The sequence below is a fragment of the Amphiprion ocellaris genome, chromosome 22 (assembly GCF_022539595.1).
Source record: "Amphiprion ocellaris isolate individual 3 ecotype Okinawa chromosome 22, ASM2253959v1, whole genome shotgun sequence".
NCBI lineage: Eukaryota > Metazoa > Chordata > Actinopteri > Pomacentridae > Amphiprion > Amphiprion ocellaris.
Window position 1 is genome coordinate 6,238,886 of NC_072787.1, and position 24,971 is coordinate 6,263,856.

The window sequence follows — 24,971 nt, forward strand, 5'->3', positions numbered from 1 at the left end:
ACAGACAAATGTACGCCGATCATCATATAACTCTGCCATGTTCACTGATGGAGTAAAAAACACTCCACACACTGTAAAACTACTCTAAGCCACACAAAAGTGGCACTTTGTAATATTGGAGTAATTTAGCTGCACAAGATAAAACTAGAAACAGATCCTAAAGAAGAAAAACTGTCCGTAAAGTCTCACCTTACAAGTTGACAAGACTGGTTTCTCAGTTTTGCTACATATAAACTCCAAGAAGTCACAATCTGTTTCTAAAACTGTCACTGGTATAGCGCAGCTTTAAGGTGGAATTACTTTGCCATGGTGCTGACTGTGGGTTTTGCTCATGATGTGTTTTCTAGCATGGACAAAACAACATAATTACACGTTAACACAGTAAAACAACTTGATTTTCCCCAAAGAGGGTCTTTAAAGGCTAAATTAAATGTATAACAAGAGTTCACTTGAGACATACAGTAATTTTCACAGACAAGGAAACAACAACACAGAGTTGTTATGTTGTTATTTGTATTTACTGTGATCTCAGAGGTTTTGACAAGCAGATGTTGAGAAAGAGACTGTAAAGTTCACAAAACCGTTACTTTGAGCGGCTGAGTGTTTGATGGTTTATTTGCCTCTGCTTCACACAGTAGTTGGAGCAGCCACGATGCCTGTGTTTGACCAGCTAACTTCAGCTGAAATAAATTAGATCTTTATAGTTCCTGAGAATGACACTAGAGAATAAACAATAGGGCAGCAAATGGCACCGAAGCTGCAGACAGGAGCTACATCTAGTTGCTAATTCCTCTGGTAGAAATGCAGGCAGCCTTCCTGAAATGCCTCTTGGTCTGACCCTAACCCTTGGAATGTTCCTGTAGTGGAAACACTATAAAATACCAGGATTTCATTTCTTTTTGGGGCAGAGAACATTAAAGATGTTTGAATAAGATAAACAACCATCTAAACAGCTCAATGTAAAAACAGAAAGATGAGTTTTAACCCTCCTGTTGTCCTCACTTACGGGCACCAAAAAATATTGTTTCCTTGTCTAAAAAAAATCCAAAAATTCAGCAAAAAAAATTCCCAAATTTCTGAAAACTTGCAAAACCTTCAGGAATAAAATTCCAATAATTCCTTAAAAGTTTCTATTATAAGTTTTATTTTAAAAAAAATCCCCCAAATTTGGCAAGAAAATATTTTCAAAAAAATCCTAAAAATATCAAAAGTGATTACATATATATCAGTAAAACTTTTAATATTTTATTTTCTTTAAGAACATTCACCAAGAAAATCTACCAAAATCCAGCGAAATTCGCTGGATTTTGGTTGATTTTTTTGGTGAATGTTCTTAAGAAACAATTTTAACATTTCTTTTTTTCCACCAAAAAAATTTTCAAAGATTTCCCAAAAATGTTGAAAATGTGGACATCAGAAATTTCACTGTGAATATATATATATTTTCCACATTTTCAAACTTTAAAACAGGTCAATTTTGACCCGCAGGACGACACGAGGGTTAAAACAATCCCGTGGCTCCACATTTGAGTACCTGCTGACTGTATGCGACCCCACATGAACAATCAGATCTACCAGCTGCGATGGTGCTGCTGTTGGGCGTGTTCTCGTCTCCATTCAGCTCCTATGACAGAACAGTCCACTGCTCCAGGCTGGAAGGTCATTTAAAGGCCAGACATCCAGACCTCTCCTCTCCTCCCCCCACTTCCTCCCCTCTCTCCTGCCTGAGAACCAGAGATAAACCTACACATGCCAGCCACACAGGACCAATAGCCGTGATTTATCGGAAGCCATTTGCTACCTGAACGCCTATGAAATTGTAATGAACTTGATTATGCTTTTAATGAAGTGTGAGAGGTTCTTCAGAAATGATTATAGCCATGCTCTGGCTCACAGCTAGGGGCTGCGGAGGCGGGGGAGGAAGGAAGGGGAGGAATGGAGGACTGTCATGAAGGATGAAGACTTAGTAGCAGCGAGTCAGGATGGTGTAGGGCGAGCAGAGGTGCAGACAGCAGCGCCACGCTTCTTTGGAATAGATTACAGAGGCGTTTTACTCTATGTGCGAGGTGACTTGACCCAACCAACCCCATTACAATTCCTCCCTGCTAAGGGATTTTCCCCTCAAAGCCGCATGCTGACGCGGTACATTAGATTGAACAGCCAGCAGCCTCATAGGTCATATTTTGCATACATATTAGACAGATGAGGATGATTCTAACCTTTCCATGTACAGGGTGCTCCCATTCAGACGGGGGAAACATTATTGTTTGGTAATTTCACACACAAATCTCAACTCTCCCTCACTGCTTCTTCTTTAAATACCAAATGATGAGCCAAGTGGCTGGTAAAAGGGCACGGTGACAGTCCAGATGCAAACAGCAGCTTTTCGCTCTCATTACTTTTGCACATAAGTGACAAATTGTAATGAGATACTCTATGGGTGCACATAAGGGATTCCCATGTTGTTCTCATTTACAGGGGTCAGAGCCCTGGGATTAGTTTTAAAACACAACAAGACCTGCTGGTGCTCTCTGAAACATAATTCATGAATATTACAACTTAGGTCTCATTTGCATAGTTTTAGCTATTATTCCAGCTGATAGTACTGTAGTCTGAGAGTAATTACAGAGGTCTGGGGACATGGTAGCATCTCCAGGGCTGCAACTAATAATTAGTTTCATTATCCATTATTCGACAGATTAGTTTCTCAATTAGTAGATTAATTATTTCTACCACAAAACATCCAGAAATAGTAAAAAATGCTCATCACAATGCCATAAGGCCCAAATATGATGCCTTCATATTCCTTGATTTGTCTGTTAACACCCCCAAAATTACATTTGTAATGATAGAAAAATGAAATTCAGGCGTTGTGTGTCATCCAAAAGATTAAAAAAACATGTCATGGGAGAGACCATCATCTTAGATCAGAATGTAAGTAGATTTTCTATTTGATCTACTACACCCAGACAGTCCTAATGAGGAGCTGTCTTTAACATGGTTTTTGGAATGGCTTACGGTTATCCATCTGCTAATTAACAGAAGTCAGCCTCCCCCTCCTACTGTTGCTTTACATTTCTGATGCATAAATGCATTCTGGGATTCTTAAAGATCATATTTCCACACCAAAAAAGCAGCAGTAGCAGAGTTTGACAAAGCACCTCTAAAATCAACTGATTCTGTCAACCAGAGGAGGCAGTTCTACAGTTGTTGTCAGTGAGATCAGACTGCTGCTTTTAGCTAGTTGAACTTGGCACTTTACCTCTTGAACTCTTAAAGTGCTTCTTTTATTTAAAAAAGAAGAAAAGAAGCTGAGAATGGTAGAAAGTCCTTCCCATTGAGAAGCTTGAACTACGACATGTTTACAGTTTTTTTTTCTTGAAAACCAAATCATTTATCAAAGATCTAAACCAGGGGTATCCAAATGTTGTAGCCTCCAAACCTCAAAAATAATGATACAACTTGAAACCTCCACTATCCCCACACATGATGGCAGCATACAGATGCTATCCCAGGCATAACAACATGACAAGAGGACACAATAGCCTAACAACCGTAAAGTTCTTTTATAGGCTAGTAGCAGAATGCATCCGTCATAGAAATCTCCATGTCTGAACTCTGGAGGTTACACACAGTATGCAGGAGCCGCAGAATCACACTTTTTAATCCTTTGTTACAATTATGGCTAAAATATGCTGATTTTAATCATTTCTGGAAGTCATCCTGTCTGAGGGGGCAAGAAACACAAGCCAACAGACGGAAAACATGTCAACGATGAGATAGTGCAAACTACTTTGTTTCAATATTCAGTAATTCATCATTACACAAAAAAATCTGTGCGAAACAACTGCAGAATAGGTCTAAAACAACATGTATTTAATTTAAATTGCTCAGCCAAGGTGTTGATTGCTTATTTTGCCCTGGTATGTCTTCCAGCATTACAAAAAAACACCACATAAATGTGTTAACAAGGTGAAAACTTGATTAAAACCTGTCTGATCCATTCTGGTTGTATTGTCTGGTCTGATTTCACTGTAGCAATGGCTCTAGTAGCAGACACATCTCTACATTAACTGTTCAGAACAGACTGAACCAATCAGGCCTTTATGGTCAAATAGCTGCTAAAAAAACACTACTAAGGAAAAGCAACAACCAGAAGAGATTCGCTTGGGCCAAGAAACACGAGGAATGGACATTAGACCAGTGGAAATATGTGCTTTGGTCTGATGAGTCCAAATTTGAGATCTTTGGTTCCACCCGTCATGTCTTTGTGCAACACGGATGATCTCTACATGCATGGTTCCCACCATGAAGCATGGAGGAGGAGGTGTGATGGTGTGGGGGTGCTTTGCTGGGGACACTGTTGGGGATTTAATCAAAACTGAAGCACACTGAACCAGCATGACTACCTCAGCATCCTGCAGCAACATGCCATCCCATCCGGTTTTCCTTTAGTTGGACCATCATTTATTTTTCAACAGGACAATGACCCCAAACACACCTCCAAGCTGTGTTAAAGGGCTATTTGACCAAGAAGGAGAGTGATCGATGCTGCATCAGATGACCTGGCCTCCACAGTCACCTGACCTAAACCCAGTCCAGATGTTTTGGGATGAGATGGACCTCAGAGTGAATGCAAAAGGGCCAACAAGTGCTCAGCATCTCTGGGAACTCCTTCAAGACTGTTGGAAAACCAATTCAGGTGACTACCTCATGAAGCTCATCCAGAGAATGCCAAGAGTGTGCAAAGCAGTAATCAAAGCAAAGGGTGGCTATTTTGAAGAATCTAAAATATAAAACATGTTTTCACTTATTTCAAACTTTTTTGCTTACTACATAATTCCATATGTGTTCATTCATATATTTGATGCCTTCAGTGAGAATCCACAATGTAAATAGTCATGAAAATAAAAATTAAATGAGAAGGTGTGTCCTAACTTTTAGCTGGTAGTGTATGTGAAACAATATGGCACTTGATGACACTTTGTTCATGTTTCTACATTTATTTGCTGACAATTTCATCCATCCATCATCTATATACCACTTGATCCTCATTAGGGTCATGGGGGGGGGGGGGGGGGGGGGGGGGGGGCTGGAGTCTATCCCAGCTGACTTAGGGTGAAGGCAGGGGACACCCTGGACAGGTTGCCAGTCCATCGCAGGGCCACATATACAGACAAACAATCACACTCACATTCACACCTACGGGCAATTTAGAATCATCAATTAACCTCAGCATATTTTTGGACTGTGGGAGGAAGCCAGAGGGCCCAGAGAAAACCCATGCATGCACTGGGAGAACATGCAAACTCCATGCAGAAAGATCCCGGGACACGAACCAGGGATCTTCTCGCTGCAAGGCGAAAGTGCTAACCACTACACCACTGTGCAGCCCCTGACAATTTCAGACACCTTTAATTTGACTGAGTCTATAGATAAACGTAGATGTTTTACTGGGCTCTTTGCACTGCATCCCTTATGATAATAATCACTGGTGATACAGTGAGAACAGTCTGCTGCCGTAGCTGTCACTATGAGTTTATCTGTCGCCTTCACTGTCCACATGCTGAGGATGTAACACTATCTGCAAGGTCTCCAAAGCTGTTAATCAACTCCTCTCTAATGTGTTGTTCACACCTCCTCTCTCTCTCTGTCTCTCTCACCCTGAATTGGTGGATTTCTATCTTAGACAGGGTGCTTGGCCGGGCGATCACTGTCGCTAATTTGTTGTGGCAATATTAATTAATGATCAGCCTGTCACAGCTGTTTATATTGAGACAGATTAGAAGTGGGAGAGATTAGACAAAGAAAACAATCTGCGAGAGGCTCAGCGGCTGACAGGGGTCACCTTCACGTGTCTGAAATCATATTCAATTTGCCGCGGCGGAGGAAGGGAAATTACTCCACTTGACCAGACTGTATCCTTCTGTATCTGTGAAGCTTCACATATAGAGATAACTAAATCAGACCATTTAGAAATGCACCACACTAAAGGACAATATACAGTTGCATTTGATCTCGGCTAATATGATGACAAATGAAAATATTCTGTTGTACTTTTTATGCAGCCAAAAGACAGACTTGCTTAGTTTTTCATCTGCAGCCTTTTCATGTTTTTTTCCCCCCTCAAACCGTCCATTAACCCTCATTTTCATTCTGCTCTGCCAGCAAGCACATTTCCCTATTCAAACAGACTTTAATCCGAGGTGGCAGAGCGCAGCGTCCTGACCACTGACCTCCCCACCGTCCTTCCACATGGACCTGCTGATTCTCTGCCTTCCCAAAGCTGCACACAAGTCCCAGGCTCAGTCGACTTGGCAACACCGCAGTGCATTGTGACGGCGAGTGGAGATTAAGTGGCCAATCAAGGCCTGAACAGTGGGGTAATCATTCCACTTGGTAAAATGGGTGTCAGGATTACTCCGGCACTTTCTCACTTCACTGTGTGGGCTTTAATAGGGCAAAGACATTTTCTGGTAACTAGAGCGCTGTGGACAGGATTTGAGACGAGCGTACTACTGACTGATGAATAATAAAGACTAACAGTTACAGTTAGTGGCTGATGGACCCTTGAGGTTGAATTTAGGGACTACACCAAAATTATTAAGAGAGGAAGCAGATCAGTAAAAGAGGGAAGTTATTTTTCATAATTATTTTTGAGAGGACAGCTGTTTAACATTTGGGTCTTTCGTCATAAACCAATATTTCTATTTCATCAGAAAAAATAAGATCAAAAAGCCACAAAATTGTGTTGTATTTGAACACCTGTCTCCCAGAGATTATGGGTATATAGTAGTAATTTGGAATATGGATTGTCTAAATGACCAGTGTTGTTATTGATTATTTCCCTCAAGTGATTACAAAGTTTCTTTCTTATGGTTATATTTAACTTCAATCAGACTGTCTTTGTTGAGTAAATCTAGCCACAGACACGACTCAAAACGTGAACACCAGTTTCCAGAAACACTGTGGCACATCAAGTGCTTTATTCAATCAACAAAAAGGAATCTGTGAATACTATCCAGACAGTGACTATGATTGTAATCACAACACAACTGGTAAAACAAATGAAAACTATTTGAATGTAATTTCAAGGAAAGAGGGTTGGGGGCTGAAAATTTTGCAGAACATGGAGTCTTTACAGAGAGAAGTTTCCTGTTCCTGGGTCACTCATATGATGGTTGTAATATACAACACTTATTCAGTAGCACTTTATGAAGAAATAGAGTAAGTTGGGTGCCCATATAGCTCAGCTGGCTGAGTGGACGACCCATAAACAAGGGCTAAAGTCCCAATGTAGCGGTCATGGGTTCAAATCCAGCTCATGACCACTTACTGCATGTCATTCCCTCACTCTTCTACCTACCTTTCCTGCGTCTCTCCACTGTCCCATGCAAAAAGGCCAATAATATAACTTTACAAAGAAACGGAGTAGGGGTACTTAAATCATTTTGTAATATTACAAGATGCAATAAAAAAGTTCTTAGTTTGCATTTTAAAAAAGCAACTCTGTCAACTTGTGCAGCAATACACCGTTCCTAGTGCTCCTGCAACATGGGGAACGCTTCCTGGACATTATGTTGAGCAAGTGTGTCAAGCAATGCATGATACATTTCTTCCACTATGTCAAAACAGTGAAGCTTCAGCTTGAGTTTCATTCTGGGGAAGAAGAAGAAGACGGAGGAAACCACACCTGGTGAGTAAGGTGAATGGCGAGTGGTGATGATGTCAGTGATTTTAATGAGCTATGAGTGTTGACGATGTCACGATGGAGCACCCAGGCTCCCACTGTCCCACAGTTCAGGTCATTTGTACCAAATGTGCTTCCTCAGATGCCTCGAGATGTTACAGCAGAACTCTTTGTTAACAGTCTGACCCTCAGAGACGAATTCCTGTCCACAACTTTTAGATCTCTGGGCTGGAGTCGTATGCCCAAGTCCAATCACCAATGATGATCCTCAACATGAAGGTTGGGTCATCCTAGACCCGTTGACAGAGGATCCTGGCAGACTTTAACATGGTGCTGCTTCTGCAAGTCTACGGTGAAATCACGGATGTATACCTGCATTATTTGCAAACATTGTAACAATGTTAACATTTTGTGCAACAGGAACAGACTCTTAACTTTTTAATCGCAACTCATATTCAAAGATATCAATAAGAACATATTAATAATGATGGGGAAGAGCCTTCTTAAAAAAATGAAATATATTAAGCACCCCTCCCATCCTAATTATGTTCATACAATCCCTTGAAGAACTGGCTTCGTGGCTAAAAGTCTGCTATTCTGAGTCCTCTGATCTCCTAAAAAATTCACCCTTCCCTGAACTACTACTACAGATGTGTTGCTGAACAAAGCAGCTAACTCTCAGCCCAAACCTGTGTTTGCACCGGGCGTCTTTCAGCTATGAATAAAAGGAGCAAAGTAATGTAAGGAAATATATCTCTGCAGAATACATTCTTATTTGATTTCCCAGGATAAATAAAGGTTAAATGAAGGAATAGAAGATGAAAGTCGTTGCTGGAAGATATATAGCTCTTTAGTGCCAAGCAAAGTATGGCCCAGTGCCTCATTTCTGCTTGACTGTTAGAGTCAATTCCCAGAGACGTGAGTGTAGGAGGAACGGAGGAAAGTCTAGGCTATTAGTGCAGGGGAGTCTATCGTATGCTTGTCTTGTCAATCTCCGTGTTTTATTCCTTAGTATGGGAGACAGGAAGGTCTGAGAAGAATACAGTACTGTGCAGTTCTGGTGAGTTTCAATAATTCATTGAGGTGATGGGAGTCTGGAGTTACCAACCTTCTGGTTCAACTCAGCCCAAGTTTGAGGAACTAATACAAATCATCATACCCATGTTCCACTCTCTTCAGTTAATACAGACTAACATTGAAAAACTGAAGGTCTTCTTTTCAATGCCATACCTCATATTTAAGTGTCGAATTCTTCTCTGTGTTAACAAATTAATTCAATTCTACAAAAAGGCAAGTGTGGTCTTAACTGCAGGCTTTATTGTATTCCTGAACCTGTGTTAGACATCAGGTGGTGGTTTACTCTGTGGGTGTTTCAAGTAAACCAATCTGCCAAAAGGTTGTGTCCCAAAGTTCTGTGGCGCTGTTAAAATGGCCCATAGCCTCCATCACCAAAGGGACTTATTTTGTGTAAATAGCGGCTATCCACATGGGTCACAGTGTGAACAAGTTAATACAGCCGTGAGGTAGGTTAGGATGTCCTGGTGTCTTCAAAATGAGGCATTTCTGAAATCTATCTCCAAAAGCAACATGATATTGAAACACTTGAGTGTGCAGTTTGACTGGTTTGAGATATATGCAACCAGTCACAACACTTCACAAGCACATCCTGCTTTATTTACAAGGATTATACCAAAGGTTGATTACATCTGAGCTCTTGCAGCTTTGGTCATCATTCCCAACATCAATAGCAGCAAGCACTCACAATGTTAAAGGACCTGAGAATGAAGTGAGATGGCTAAAAAGGGCACAAAATGCCAGTACTTCTTGCAAAGTATTACTGAAATGTTCAGCGACAAGCCAGGTCGATTTCTGAACGGATCTCAGATTAATAGATATTACAAAATAACCTTTACCATTTTAATTCTTCTGACATTATTAGTGTATGAAACTCAACACACCGCTGCAAAATTACAAAGATTTGTCAAAAAATAGTCTGAATGAAAAAAAAAGAAAGAAAAAAAGAAATTAAATCATGCACAATTCCAGGTTTATATTTTTATTTTGGGGCCGTAATTGTATAACTTGGCATGATTTACCATTCAACAACTCCTTCATCTTTCAGTGGTCCTTCATGCAGCCTCTCAGTCTGAAACAGGCTGAATTAGCATCAAGTCTAAAAAGTGAAGTCAATACAACAGAAACATGCATTATTTCTAATGACCACCAGGGGGTGACTCATCTGGATATCCAACTCTACCCTAAATTGTATAGAAGTTTATGAGAAAATGAGCTTACGTCTCGTTTGATCTGTTACCTCAGTAAACATTTTCCTGATGAGTTTACGGTGTCAATGACTAGTTTTGAGTCTCCTTCATGACAGCATGGTGATCATTTTGTAAATTATGGTCCCATATTGAGTAAAACCAATGATAAAGCAGAGTCTGTTTTAGTGTCTGCACCCCTCGCTCATTATGTCCAGTTTCAAAAAATCAAAATAAAGGCCAAATTTCAAACTCCAGGCTTCAAAAGAGCAGTCCACAGAAAAATACTGGCTACTTCCATATTTTTTATACAGTCTATTTCTTCCGCAGACCTGCACAGGCTAGAGTGAAACACAGCCGAAGTTGGATTTCATTTCGTCTCAATTTGTACTCAAAACGTCAACTATTTCAATACACCTCCACACATTCTCGCCTGTTCTGAAGTATGGAAGTGAATGCTAACCAATTTTGTGAACAACACTACCAAACAGTGCCAGAACAGACAGTCGTTCTGATGTCTCATGTCAGTTTTATTGGAATGCTGATCTGACATTCTGTTGCTAAACCTGGATTTCTGACTTGCAGGGAACATTTTTAGATACTTTCACCTCAAAGTTTAGAACTCCAAACAATGTTTAACACGTGCTTCTGACATAATAATAGTAATAATTAAGTCATGACAGACTTTACGGTACATACGGTATCAGACATCTTAACAACGAAGCTAAATGCTGCAACAGGTAGTGCTAGAGGGAATCTGAGGAAAGAGAACAGCCTGAGCTGGCACACATTAGCTGGCATGCCACCATACCGTTTGCACTACCCTCAGGCTACAGCTGGCAACCGCCCCCACATTACGCATCACATCTGCAGTGTAGTCAACCACTGCCCATGCAATCAATGCTTGGCAAGAAGACTAAGTCGCATGTGAACATGGCAGACAGTGGCAGAGAGTGTATGTGAGCTGGATGGCTTTGCATTCAAATTACGCAACCATTCAGATATGTAGCACATTACAGCCATCAACATACGCCTGGCCACATGTTTATTCACACATGCATGCATGAATATTATATGCACGCCTCTGTCCTTTACCAGCGAAACTAAAACATTTCTTGAGCCTGGCAGACAGCACGGCTGACTTTCAAGAAATTCCACAAGCGAGTGCTTTCTGGAACTAAACGGGTGCGGCAAATCCTCTTAAAATCCTTTTAGACACCGTGGCAGTAGGGAGAAAAAGAAAAAGTTTCTCTCAGGCAAACATGTGCAGGTTTGTTGGGTTGATGTCGTGCTCTGTCGAAGGACACTTGCCAGTTTTTTTTAAGGCTAGAAAAGAGTGTTAATACAACATATACCCTACAGGGCGCGCAGTGTGTCGACAGAAGGCTTCAAGGAAAGACTTCAGGGAGAGGACGCTTTGGATGTGAATGGCTTAATTTTTCTATTCAAGACCTGAAGAATGCGGTGTTTTACAGTCTTTTGTGTTGTAACAGGACGGCAGAGAGAAATTTAAAGTTTCACTTTCAGCTCTCAACATGTCATTGACCTGGCGGCTTGGATATGAAATTCCTCTCCATGCAAACAATAGCAAGCAACTAAAATCAGTGTGACTATCTACCCAGGGCAGATTTACTTTAGATGAAATTCTGCAGCTGCAATGAAGTTTTCAGTGGCTGTCAACAAGTGCCAGCCAATCCAGCCACTGTGTCTTTAGGCTCTCCAATTTCCTCAAGTTTCTCAAAAACTAGTTTTCTTGCTCTGATTGCTATTTACATATTTGGGTAAATGAGCATGGGATTGGTCTCAGTGGTTTGTTTGTCGATTTGCTCTTTGCTTTGCTATTTCCTTTGGGCAACAGATTGAATTAATGTTTGTAGACACTGTGATGCCACACATGAGGAAACAGGAGATTTTGCAAAATTACAAAACTCTCCCAATTACAGCTCGACAAACACACAAGACTGTAAAAAAAAAACAAAAAAAACATCTGGGTTGTGGTAAAGATTTCTCATGTGTCAGAGGCACAAGGACAAGAATTAGCTTCATTTACATGCTTTCCTCTTTAAACAGACCAACAAACAGATATCGTTTACTCTAGGTCCAGGCTTTGCAGAGTACACACAATGCACCCGTGAACACATTTGTGGTTTGGATATTCACTATGAGAACTATTTTTGACACAAGGTTAAAGTCAGATTGCTTCCACACATTTTTATCAGCACTGCCACCGTTTCTCCTTCCATCCCGCTCTCTTTAGCTCCTATCTCTTTTCCTCCTTAATTACTTGTTGGGAGGTGTTTGGATTTTCACTGATCGCCTGCTGTTTTGGTCATTACAGGCCCCTGTAGGAAGTGAAGTGGTTGCCAAAGGAGCTTAGCAGAAGACAAGCACTGGGGATGTGTCTGTACTCACCTGGGGTAAATGAGGACAACTCTTCCTGCTGGCTTTGAGGCCCGTCCTCCCTTCAGGGGCTGTCCTGATGTTGAAGAGGTCCTGAAGAGCACATTGGGCCGCCTGGGTCTTGGCCAGCTTCTTGCTGCGCCCACAGCCCTCAAATATCCGCCCGTCCACGCGCACCGCCATCACAAAGCTACGTAGTCGTCGTCCTTCAGCCCGTTCTGAAAGGCAGGCGTAGTGCAAGCCCGGCCGAAGCTCATTGAGCAACGCCACGGGGCTCTTGGGGGCCTCGGGCTCTGGGACAATCCCACCTAGCCTCTGCTGAGCCTGCACCATCAGGTCCAAGGTGTGGCGAAGCAACCGTCCATGTCTCAGCAGCTCACTCGATAGCAACTCACTCTCGGTTGCTGCGTTGCACAACGAGAGGCCATCGGAGCACGGCGACGATTCGAACTCCTTAAAAAGCGTGTCAGGGAAGTCGGCCTGGTCTGAGGTGAAGTCGGCGGAAGGGTTTGAGATGCTTCCCATGGCCAGGTGGGCTTGAGGAGCGTTGGGGAACTGGATGAAGGACTTAAGGGCCAACTCTGCAGCCCTCATCTTGGCTTTCTTCTTCGTGGGACCGGTGCCCTCGAAGGTCAACCCGTTGACCTCCACAGCGATGGAGAAGACGGGAGCGTGGACGGGACCTGTCTGAGACACCATGCGGTATTGCAGGCCCGGCCGCAGCTCATTCAGCTGCACCAGCGCATTCTTTGGAGCCTCAGACCAGGACAGTTTCTTATAGATCAGACGGAGCTGACACAGGTGCCCGTTGTTGTCTTCCTCCAGTGGTCTTTTCCTTTTCAGACCAGAGCTCCCACTTCTTGTAGAGTCGGAGCAGAAAAGCGACTGGCACTCTCCAGATCCTATGGGGCGATCCTCCAGGTTGCCAATGTTACGGTTTTCCTTCACCTCTGCACTGCTGGTGCCTGCATTATAAAACAGCAAAAACAGAAACAATATCATTCAAAGTGATAAAAAAAAAATACTCAAAACACAATAGTGAAAAGGAAGCTGTCATTAATGTGCAACACTCACGTTTATCCTGGCTGAACAAAATGAATCAAGGAAAATCTCTCAAGGCAGATTGAGCCACTTGATACACAATGAAATGGTAATGAACACATCTACAATCATCTCCCTGAGCCGAGCCCACTTCATACCACAGGACTCCATCATATTTAAGTATTTTAAAAGCCAAATACAAATCCCCTAAAATGGCGATGTTATCTGCCAAATCATCCTGTAATCTGCCTCCAAATTGGTTCTGAATCTGTGTCGTAAGTGGGAAACATTGGTCCCCGCGGCCAATGCAAAGCATCAATCCTATTTGTAATGGGGGGTGGGGATCACGTCGAGTGGCAGACATTCCGAGAAAGGATGAGAGAAATGTCTGTAGCCCGCTTTATTTCACACTTCTATCCTCCGTGAGAGCAAAGTCTGAACAGCTGTGATACGCTCTTCAAACCTAGTTACGGGGAAGTGGTGGCGTATTGCATTTCTGATGGGAAATGAACAAAAATAGGGTGTTCAGATCTCGCCACAAGAATGTTAATGGTGTGATGGGAGACATTCACCGGTGGGCAGATTGTAGCTCTAGATGAGAGCGTATGCAGGCATGCAAGTACCTATCTAATGACTTATTTATCACGAACACTCAAACTTAATATTTAATGGCTCACTTTTATAAGAGTACAGATTTTAATACACACGTGTGTAATCAAAGAGCTCATTCCCCAAATAATTAATTATGCGAGCGACAGAGGCCTGCCAATGAGAGAGTTAGAGCAGTGTGCTGACAGAGAGAAAGAAAAGAGGCAGCAGCTTACTTAAACTGTCCTCGTCCTCTGTGCTGTTGGTCCCAGGGCTTATGTACTTGAAGGGAGCGATCAATGCTGACAGCATACTGACTTTCTCTGGAGGAGAGACAAGAGACACGCAGAGTCAACAAGAGGGCAGCGGCGGAGATGTTTTGATAGTTTTATCGATTAAAGCCGCGGATCTTCGTCGGCCCAACACGGGAACAGGGATGGCGTGTAAGTGTGCAGAAGTATGCAAACATGGTTGTTTCTCTGCCACACATGCACAGATCACGATGCACACATGCCAACACAAGGAAGCAAACAGACACACACATATGGAAGATTTAAAATGTCTCCAAAAAATCAGGAGGAAACAAGAAAAAACGACATGAAATACAATAAACGCTGGGCATCATGTGAGAACATTTTAGTATTCTTATCCAAACCCTCTCACGCTTCTCTGTCAGGTTTGCTTCTACCCAATCTCACCAAAATCTCATCACAGCACAAACTTGACAAGCGGAGGTGCTTGTTCCTGAGATTTAACTATTAGCATAGTCAACACTCTTGAAATTGTCATATAAGGCAGCCTGCTCCTGTTTCATTCACACACAAAAATCTCAACGGAGCCCCAAATCCTGTCACTAGATAAATTGGTCAGAGTCAGTCGTGACACTAGAGGACCAGAAACAGTTAGGAGCAGTGCAGCTGTGAACAACATTTCATCAGAGCACAGACAACATGAGACGAGACACCAGAAAAAGTGATTCTAGGACTAGTTTAACACTTTCATACTTGGCAGTGGTGTGCATGTGTGGAATATGTAGACGCTGATCTACTGTGCATGTAAAGAACAAAATTCTACAAGTTAACTTCGAGGAGACTGTTAAATAACAACTACGTATCTGTGGTCTTCACTTATGCATCTGCAAGGGAGAGTAGTCAAGAGTAGGCTAATACAAGACAAGGTCATGGGACAGCCACTGAGATATTAGGATCTTTAGCATCTTCTCAGGCAGCTACTGTAATGAACTGTGTGAGATGCTGTGCTTGAATATGCCACTGAAATCATTAGTAATGTGTTTTACCCTAGTTATGTTCAAGATCATGCATTTAGTTAATGGAGATTCAGGTGTGTTTTTTATCTTGTGTAGAAGGTTGTAACTTATACAAAAGATCTAGAGCATTCAAGAGACACATCTAAACATGAGAAAAGTGATCCTCATCTCCAATATCATTTGCATCAGAATATGAATTTATTGTACCATGATTAAATCAAAAAAATGTGTTAAAAGAACAATTATTTTTGCTTCTATCTAGCTGCTGGCAGCTCTTGTTCAGCAGCTTTAAGCTCTGCTCATGGTCCCAGATAATGACTGGATTGGATGCTAGATTTATTTATTTTTTGTAAAAGTTTTAAGTGACCTGATAGATAAGTGGTTGGGTGTGGTCCCTGGTTTGATTCCCAGCTGGCCAGACCACTACTGCATGTCACGTCCATGCAGTCTCTCCTGTACTGTATCTTTCTAAATACAGGGAATAAAAATACCAAAGAAAAAATGATCATAGAAAGGAAAAGCTTTGTTGTATGTCCTCCTGAAAATTGATGAGAAAGTTTTGCATTTAATAGTGGCAGGTCTTTGCTGCGGTCTGCTGGACAACACTGAGAAGCAATCCTCACTTTGTCTTCTGTGGTACAGTTTGATTTTAATACGGAATAAAAAATTCATGTCACAATGCAAATAAATTCACACAATCAAACAATAAAAGCTAAATAACAAAAAATAACCAACACTTAGCATGTTTAAACTGTAAATCCATACGTAAGCAACAACAAAAACCATATGTTTTGCATTTCTGTTTGATTCTATGCTGTTCAGACGTCCTCCATACACACCCACTACTCGTCTGATGATAAACTTCCTCCCTTTATCAGAGCTAACTTGTCGACAGCAGTTCTGTGCTGTTCCTCCCTGGGGCCTGCTGCTGTCCAGGTGTGCGTGTTGTTTACAGTATGAAGCCCTATTAGGACCATCGCTTGGTCTGGTGCTCTCCATGCAGCACTGAGCAGAATTGACAGACCAGTCTGGCTCCTTAATTAAACCTCCTCTTTCTCCCCAACACCAGCTAATGATCAATAAAACCGAAAAGTAAGGGATTGACAGCACGGCAGGAAACAGTCGGCTGACAAGAAATACAAGAAATAGTTGGGTGATGGAGGGAGGACAAAGACAGGAGGAAGAAACAGAGGTGGAAGGAGTTTGTGTAGGCGTGTGGAGGTATAGCGGGTGAGCCGTAGGTCAAGATGACCTCCGAGCTGTCCTCGTCTCCGGCCCGGCGTTCAGCCTCTATAGCAACAGTTTAACACGGCTAAATGCTGCATAAACAGGGGGCCACATTACAGTGCAATAAACATGTTTTGATAAGAGCACAAGGTTGTGAATGAGCTCGGCCCCCAGTGCTCTCTCTCCTCGCAGCTCAACAGCACTAGAGGGGCTCAATGAGTCACTCTGACACACATGGATACACTCTAAACACTGAAGCTGGAGCTGTGCTGGTCCTGGTGGGCCAACATCACAATACAAGCATTTTCATTCTGACCTAATTACGGACTAAAGCTTAACACAAGCAGCAATTTGGCCCTAAATGACTCCCTTGGCCAACAGGGTCATTATGCAGACCATTTCCAAATCAGTCTATATTGTTTTTTAAAGCCCCTAAATCCCCATTTACAGTAGAAAACATGGCTGCCTGGTGTGTTTACAAATGTGACAAAATTAGGGGTCTTTAAAGGGTTTGTTGGCTGGGGCTGCATATCTTAGCTCATTCTGAATTTGTACACAAAAAATGTATCCAGTTTCGTTGTAGCGTGAAAGACAAATGTTCACATCAAGCATGAAATTAGGGAGCACAGTGAGGCCAGCAATTAACACACAGGAGCCCAGGCTTTCACACTGGGGCCCGAAATGGCTGTAATGTATATTTGATAATCCTGCTTTGCCGAGGGATCTGAACCACCCACTCAACATTTCCTGCCAAGTCAGATGGCCCACTGGGCCACGAGACACCAGGGCTCGGTGTAAACAGATGCACACAGTATGTAGGATATGTCACGAGCCTTAAAACCACAAGCTGCAACAGCGTAGGAAAATGTATTCTCCTTGGGGGGGGACAAGGCCGAAACTGCTAACACACAAATCTACAGGTTTGCAGCACAAAAGGAGATGATAGTAGCGACTACATAAATCCTGTTTGAGCAGGCCAGAGCAAATAAAACTATTTTCTAGTTCTCAATGTGGAGAAAAGACCTTTAAATTTGGTTGTCACAAATAAGCACAGAAGGTTAATCAGTTTGGCAATGTTGAAAAACAGTAAATTTTGTACAAATGTGTTCTAAGAAAGGTGGAGTCTGCAATCCTATAGAATGATTGTTGAAAATTTTGATAGTTAGCATATCAGATTTGTTCTCAAAGTGGAAAACTTTCTAGCTTGCAAATCCAACATGATAAAAACAATAAACACGAAAAGCACTCAGAGAGCGCAGTACTCCACCAAGGCTGTTCATTCCCCCATATGGCATTGTCAGAAATGCAGGATTTTTTTTTTTTTTTTTTTTTTTTTTTAAAGAAATGCAGCATTTGTGTATTAGTTATTGATGATCATAAATCACTGCACTATAGAATGTGGTCATTTAATACAGATGTAAACACAAACAAAATGACCTTGTGCTGAGTACAGGTGTGTGTTATGGATGTGTATGTTATGTACGAATACCAAATCGTGTGACCTAAATATGTAGCGGGCGACGGGAATTGATGGGACTCAGAAACACCCCCACAATTTAATCAATTGTTCCTTGTATCATTTCTGACAGATAAGTTCCGACAAGTCTGCAACGGTGGATTTGTAGTAGGATCGCAATCATGTGATCGTCAGCAGGCAGCTGACGTAGCGTTCACTTGTTGTCATAGTTACAGTGACGCCATGCTGCTATCTGGCAATGATACAGAAATCTTTAACAAATCCATGGATCCAGACTATAAGCCGCATCACTGCCAAAATCTAATCCCTTGGTCCTTGTGTCATTTCTGACCTTTCCTGAAAATTTCATCCAAATCTGTTTGTCTGTTTTTGAGTAATGTTGCTAACAGATGGAATAACAGATGGAAGGACAAACACATAACTCCACCATGTTTCTTGGCGGAGTAAAAACAAACAAAAAAAAAAACCATATTATTTAAGTCAGCAGTGCAATTCCAGAAGAAATTCAAGTTTCCCATTAAGCAACTTAAAGTGAAAAAGTTTGGTCTGTTTATCATGCAAAGAGCAACGTGGACACAGTGGATATTTTACAAGCACAGACCAGCTAAAGGAGCTACTTTACTCGTTATTGTTTTCTGCCTTTGGTAGCGGCTTCAAATTTTATAAATATGTAGCTAAATTCTCAGCACTGCTAACGTCTTTGATTCATATTTATGGTGAGTTTGTCAGACAATTTTGTGCTCATAAAATCACGTTTTTACACTTGTTCAATTGTCTGACACCAGAAACTGACTACTACATAAATAAGAACAATTTTATTAAGGAATTCAACTGTACGAAAATCCAGTAAATGTGAGCACAGGGAGCAGGAGAGAAGAACAATAAGTAGCGCTGGTGTGGTTTTTGTTCAGGTGCTCATGCTGTTGTGCCATCAAAACTGTACAAAGTGTACAAAGCCTTTGGCGTAATAATTTGACATATTCCTAGATTTTCAAAGACCTAACAGCACCGAACTGCTGCTTCCATTATCTAAACCTGTAGCACTGGCTATATAGCTGACTAATGACTGGAGCCAAAAATGACTGAAGCAGTGATACAACAATTACATAATGACAGTGAAACAGTTAACTGGAATAAAACAAAACCAACAAAAAAGGCATCGGTGTCATTGATTGTGCTGACCTGTTCATGGCACTACATTAAAAGTTTGGTTATCAAGTCACTTTAATAGTTACACAAAATTGCGTGACAGTGCCTCCATAGTGGTTGTGATATTTCTGTCTGGATCAAAGTGGTGGAACAGCCCGCAGATGAGGTAGAATCCCTAAAAAGTTAACTGCATAAAGAGGAAGAGACTCAGTGTACTGTCCTCATAGCTTGCTGATGTGCTGGACTCCTCACTAGGCTGTCTGAAAGCCTGAACAGACCCTTTTATTCACTACTGAAAGGAGTTTTATTTGGACGAGGCTTACATTCACAGTCAGAATAGAGGTTTTGTCTATAAAGCTTCTCAGGTCTGTATAATTACACGCAACCTTCCGAAACAATTCTTTTCACTCTAAATGGAGCACAGTCCACTTCAAATGTCTCAGGAAGTGGCTATTGAGTAGAAAATATCATTGTGTTTTCAATAACTCTGACGTTGAATCACCTGTGTGGCGGTAAGCAGTTTAGAGGTCATCCTCCAAATGCCACCTCTGACTGTGTTATGGTCGGTTTATGAAACGCCGGCACAAGCACACTTGACTCTGATTTATGATTGAGCTCAGTGTGAAAACAGAGGCAGGTTTTCTTTTTGTCGGAGACATCTTTTCAGCCTTGTACATTTGAACATAAACTACTAACAAAGAGCATACATGGCACCTTAATCCAGCTGGAAACTTGGGAAAACAGTGTTGCTAATAAATTAATGTGAGCATTTTTATCATTTAGTATGAGTGAATGAGGAAGTCCATATGGGTGCCAGATTGTGAGACCACCCGAAGGCTCCTTTACACAGAAATCATGTGGGGTTTAATCAGTGAATTCACATCCTTTAGAAGTCACCGTGCTCTTTTCCTGCGTTAGAGGTGATAACGAGGTTAAGCTGTCTGCAGTGAGGTCAGCTTTGTGTTTCTAAATTTGTCACTTTCTGCGCACCCCTTATATCCTCCCAGTAACCTCATATGACACGTGGGTGAGTAAGGTGAATCTGCAATCCTCTGTGTGAAAGCTGCACTTCAAAGCGAAGGAGAAAAACCTCTGCCTGCTATTAACTTCATCAAACCCATCACCTCCGCTGATGTGGACACGGTTACCTTACGCGCCCTTCACGGTATCTGTCATCCATCCCTTCTCATTCAGCATCGGGCCTGAATGAATGAGACAATGCATGCCAATAGTCTCTGCTCACTATGTCCATCCCCCACTGCACCAGGACACAGCGAGAGGAGATGACACTCATTTGTTTCCACCACACAGAGGCTGGGAGGAAGAGGAGGAGAGCCAGGTTAGATAGGGAGAGCCTTGGCAGATGGCCATACACTCCTGATAGTGACAACACTGGTGATGGTGTCCATTCACAATGAGCTGCAGAGGAGGCTCTCTCTCTCTCTTCTTGCACTCCTGCATCAGATCTGAGGAGAGGGTAATGAGCCCAATCAGATTTCCCCATGGCTCAGCATAACGAATGGGTCAGATGAGCGACGGGAGACACTATTGAAACAGGCGCTGGGGGAAATCTTTGACTCTGCCTCTCTCTCCGTTTACCACCTGCCTTTCTCTCTCTTTCCTGTCTGGATCTTTCTCTCTGAGACTGAGAGCCACTAAATGAGAGGCTGCATTGTTTCTCCTCAGCACTTAAAACCTGATTTCTGTCACTTCTCTTGCGGGGAAAAAGACACATAAAAGGAGACACTGTGTTAAGTGTTCTGTCTAACTTTTGTCTGTATACACACACATGGAAGGACAAAGTAAGCGGCATGTTTTTCTTATTGTTCACTAACGACTTGATGCGCATTAAATCTGCAACGTAATGCAATAAAAATGCCCTGTTTTGTACTCTAATTTAAGTGTCACCATAATGAGAAGTGCACTTAACAGTGTGGGACCATTCAGATTTTTGGACAGGATATTTGCAGGAGAGTGGAAACATCCCACATTGTCTTGTCTGATTATCCCTGGCTCCTCTGTCCTCATGCGACCCACAAATCAATCCAATCCTCCATCACAAAGTATCAGGTATCGATTGTCAATTCAGAAGAGATTCTTGGTTGTGGAAAGAAAAGGAGCATTTTCAGGTTCTTACTCCACCTGAGTACAAGATGAAACATCACTAACAGTTCAGCACATTTTTAAATAAAAAAAGATGAAGTGAATTAATTCAGCAGTAGGTTACAGGTTTCTGCCTGCATGAAAACAATGAAATAAAAGAGGAACTTATTGACCAACCCCCTGTAAAGGATGTTCCAGCGCCGTTCTGAACAGAAGAGAGATGGTTGATGAGGTTCAGAGTTTTCATATTGAGACAAATAACACGAAATAGCCAAGTATTACTGAGGATCTGTTCTTTTTCTAAAACTAACCAAGAGTTTTCGTGCCTAAATATAGCTAAGCACTCACTGAAATTAGACTCAAGTGTTCTCAAATTCAAGTCTCCTGGATAAACCCTACTGAGTTACTCCTCCACCAACCCTCCGACCTCCAGATGCAGACTTTTCACCTGCCTTGTAAGTGTGAAACTGCCCAATTGCCATTAAATGAAATGATAAGTGAGCTCCAATAAATATGGTGATAACGGCCCACTGAGCCTGATAGGTGGAGGAGGAACCTATTAGGAAATATGTATATCCGCTATAGTGTACATTTAATGAGCTGATAAGATCCAAAACAAGTGGACAATAACATCACAGGAGTAACTGGCTGTTAGTTCTAAATGTTTAAATTTTATCTACATTTTATTCACCACTTTAAGTCTCATGATGGTGCAGTGGTTAGTAGTGTCACTCCAAAGCTTCTTGGTTAGAGCTGGAACCTTTCTGTGTGGAGTCTGGATGTTTTCACTGTGCCTGTGTAGCATTTCTGCGGGTACTCGGGCTTCCTCCCACAGTCCACAGTCACACATATTGGCTTAATTAGTGATCCTAAACTGGCCGGAGGTTAGTGCTGTGATGGCCTGGTGCCCTGTTTAGATGTACTCCACTCTCTGTGTCAACTGTAGGACAGATTAACAAAAATCATCAGAACACTGTTGCTTACAGAAGCTCATTTACCTTTTAATGTGTATGATGGGAATCAGGGAGAGAAGGACAGTCTTTCAGCAATTAACTAAACTGAATCAGTCTATTTGTTGGCACTATTTCCATTTATTTACACCCATTATTGGCATAGATCAGTCAAGCAGTTCAAGAGAAACATGCAGAGAATAATTTCATGTTCAGAACATCTCCTCAAATAACCGTAACACTCAGGTATCATCTCCCTGTCCATACAAATTTGGGGTTTATGTGCCAGGAGGACCTGTTTTCATCACTTTTCAGCAGCAGTTTAAGAGTCTACTGGACAGTGGTGTTGCAGGAAATCAAACCTACATACAGTAGATTATGAGAAGTGGAGTAAAGAGAGTAGGGTCAATATATAATTGAGGGACTTTTGAAGTCCATGGGATACATCTTGCATACATTTTTACTTAAAGTTAAAAGAAAAGAAAGTTTTTATGTTCATTGTGATCATGTCTTTACAAATTCCATAATTATTTATTATGAAAACAATCACTTATTAATAAAAAAATGACTGGATATCACTAAAATGTCAACTAAAAAATGTCCGAATTTAGTAACAACCACCTTCTGATTAGCTAAACAATAATAAAATGAGCTTATTCAAAAACAGTTTATACTATGTTCTTTTTATTGAGATAATCATGACAGATATTTCTTTTTTGGCAATATATCAAATTTTATAAGGAAAATAACAAATTGTATCTGTGTCCTAGAAATCACTTTCAACTAAGTTCCCCATTACAAAAACACCTCTCAAGGAAGTCTGTTGATTCCAGATCACATGACCTGCTCCACATGATGTCATTTCCTCCTGAAGAAAAGACTGGCAAGACTCCAAGACTTTCTGAGTGATTTAATATAGTGTGTGAGTCAAGCATGGATTTATGGCATGTCAACAGGTTTACTACAATATCTTTATAAACAACTTTCAATTTCAATTTTACTCAATTGTATATATAATATTTAGAAGAATCTAGACTCTAAAAATGCCATGTGGTGTTTGGTTGTAGGCAGCCATGTTGATTTTAGGCCTGAAAACAGCAAAAATGTCAACTATGTTACAAAAAGTCCCGCAATGATATATTGACCCAGTAGGTTGGATGTATTAGCACAGACTGCTGGATATTTAGCACCTGATTAGCAGCAGTGAGGACAAAGTAGTCAGGCCATCTGCTTTACATTTGCTCCTCTGGCCATGAACACCGAGGACACATTCTTCTCTGGACATTCTGTCTGCATGTTGTGTGTATTATTGTCTTTTAGATCCAATGTCATGTTGTGTGCAGTGTAATATGAGCGTACCACACATAGCTTTTCATGCAAACTTGGTCGATAGTTGGTTTTTCAGTTACAGTGTGTACGTATGTGATATTCACACTGATGCCTTTAGGCAAACGTCTCCCTTTCGGTTTATTTGCTGTAATTTCTTGTTCTCATTAGGGATTGAGGTTGGCAGGTATTGCTTTTCATATAATTGTATTTAAAGCCTTGTGTGTGAGACACTGATTGAGAATGAAACCGATAAACCTCTAAAATTCGGAATTCACACAAAGTATCTTATTTCTAAAAATGGTAATTACAACCGACAAGAAAATAGAAAATAGAATTATGTAGGAACAAACCTCAAATATCAGCAAACACCCGACTCTTTACAAGGATTTGGCAGACAAATAATGAATCAGTGGGCTTGCAAATTAAACACCTGCACACATTATCATACAGTTTTTGGCAACTTTAAAGTGATAGTTTGACATTTTGGGAAATGCAATTATTTGCCTTCCTGCTGAGAGCTAGATGATACTAATTTCTTGTCTGTTAAATATGAGCATACAACCAGGAACAGGTTGTCTTAAACAGGAATTAAGGGAAACAACCAGCTTGGTTCTTTCACTTTTAGGGCCAATTCACGGTTTCCTGGCAGGACCTCAAAGCAGCCGACCTACACTCTTCTTTATACATATTACAGCTGGTGGTGTAGGGCACATTCTCACTAGAAAACATGATGGTGGGTGATGACTGATGGCAAAAAAACTGCTTTGTTTACTATTGATGATCTTGACAATAGAACTGCACGATATCGCTGAAGAATTTATCACAATGAAATGCTTTATTTCAGCCAATATTGACAATTAGTCAATTTTTAATGTCCTATTTCTTTTAAAAAAAAAAAATGCAGAAAATGGTTTATTTTGAATAATGATCACCTTTCTATGAATGCAACCACTTTACTATATTTAAGGAAGGCATGAACAGGAGCAACTACAGGCTAGCACGCCTCGGGAGACCTGCATGGAAACTAATGGGGTGAGCGATGGAGGACGAAGGGTCTCAATCATCATCTGTGAGGTTGTTTATGAGCCAAGTAGGGAGCATGTTTGGGGTTTGTTCATGCAACCAAACATTGTGTCATCTTCTGCTTTCATGGAGGTTTGCATCAAATGCATTTAAGTTAAACTATCAACTATTCAATTGAAAACTTATTGATTAAGAGTTGCCAGTACATATCACCATCATTTTATCCCCCAGCCCTACTAAGTCCAAAAGACAAAACAGGTTTAAATTATTTAACAAGAACAAGACTGAAGCTGTGGAATACAGTTCAAACAAAATGGCATGCATGTGGTGCACAAAACAAACGTCCAGTTTACTTTTCTGGTCCATGTGCAGTCGGTGGCTTGCTGTGTGACAGTCTGTCCTGTATCATATTTTGGGCTGCAAGCAGAAGAATCCATATGGATCTCTGCGGACTTCAGTTTTTTTT

General features: G+C 41.3%; 1 protein-coding gene across 3 annotated transcripts in view; it reads right to left on the reverse strand.

Moving 5' to 3' along the window:
- The window catches only part of adarb2 (adenosine deaminase RNA specific B2 (inactive)), a 309,605-nt gene that overhangs the window by 81,949 nt on the left and 202,685 nt on the right, over positions 1 to 24,971 (reverse strand). For all 3 annotated transcript variants that reach the window (XM_023265439.3, XM_055006882.1, XM_035946031.2), the window contains exons 2-3: positions 14,217 to 14,303; positions 12,364 to 13,316 (exon numbers count right to left, since the gene is read on the reverse strand). In XM_023265439.3, the coding sequence (XP_023121207.2) occupies positions 12,364 to 13,316; positions 14,217 to 14,292 (1,029 nt within the window). In that variant the 5' untranslated portion in view covers positions 14,293 to 14,303. The remainder of the gene's footprint in view (positions 1 to 12,363; positions 13,317 to 14,216; positions 14,304 to 24,971) is intronic.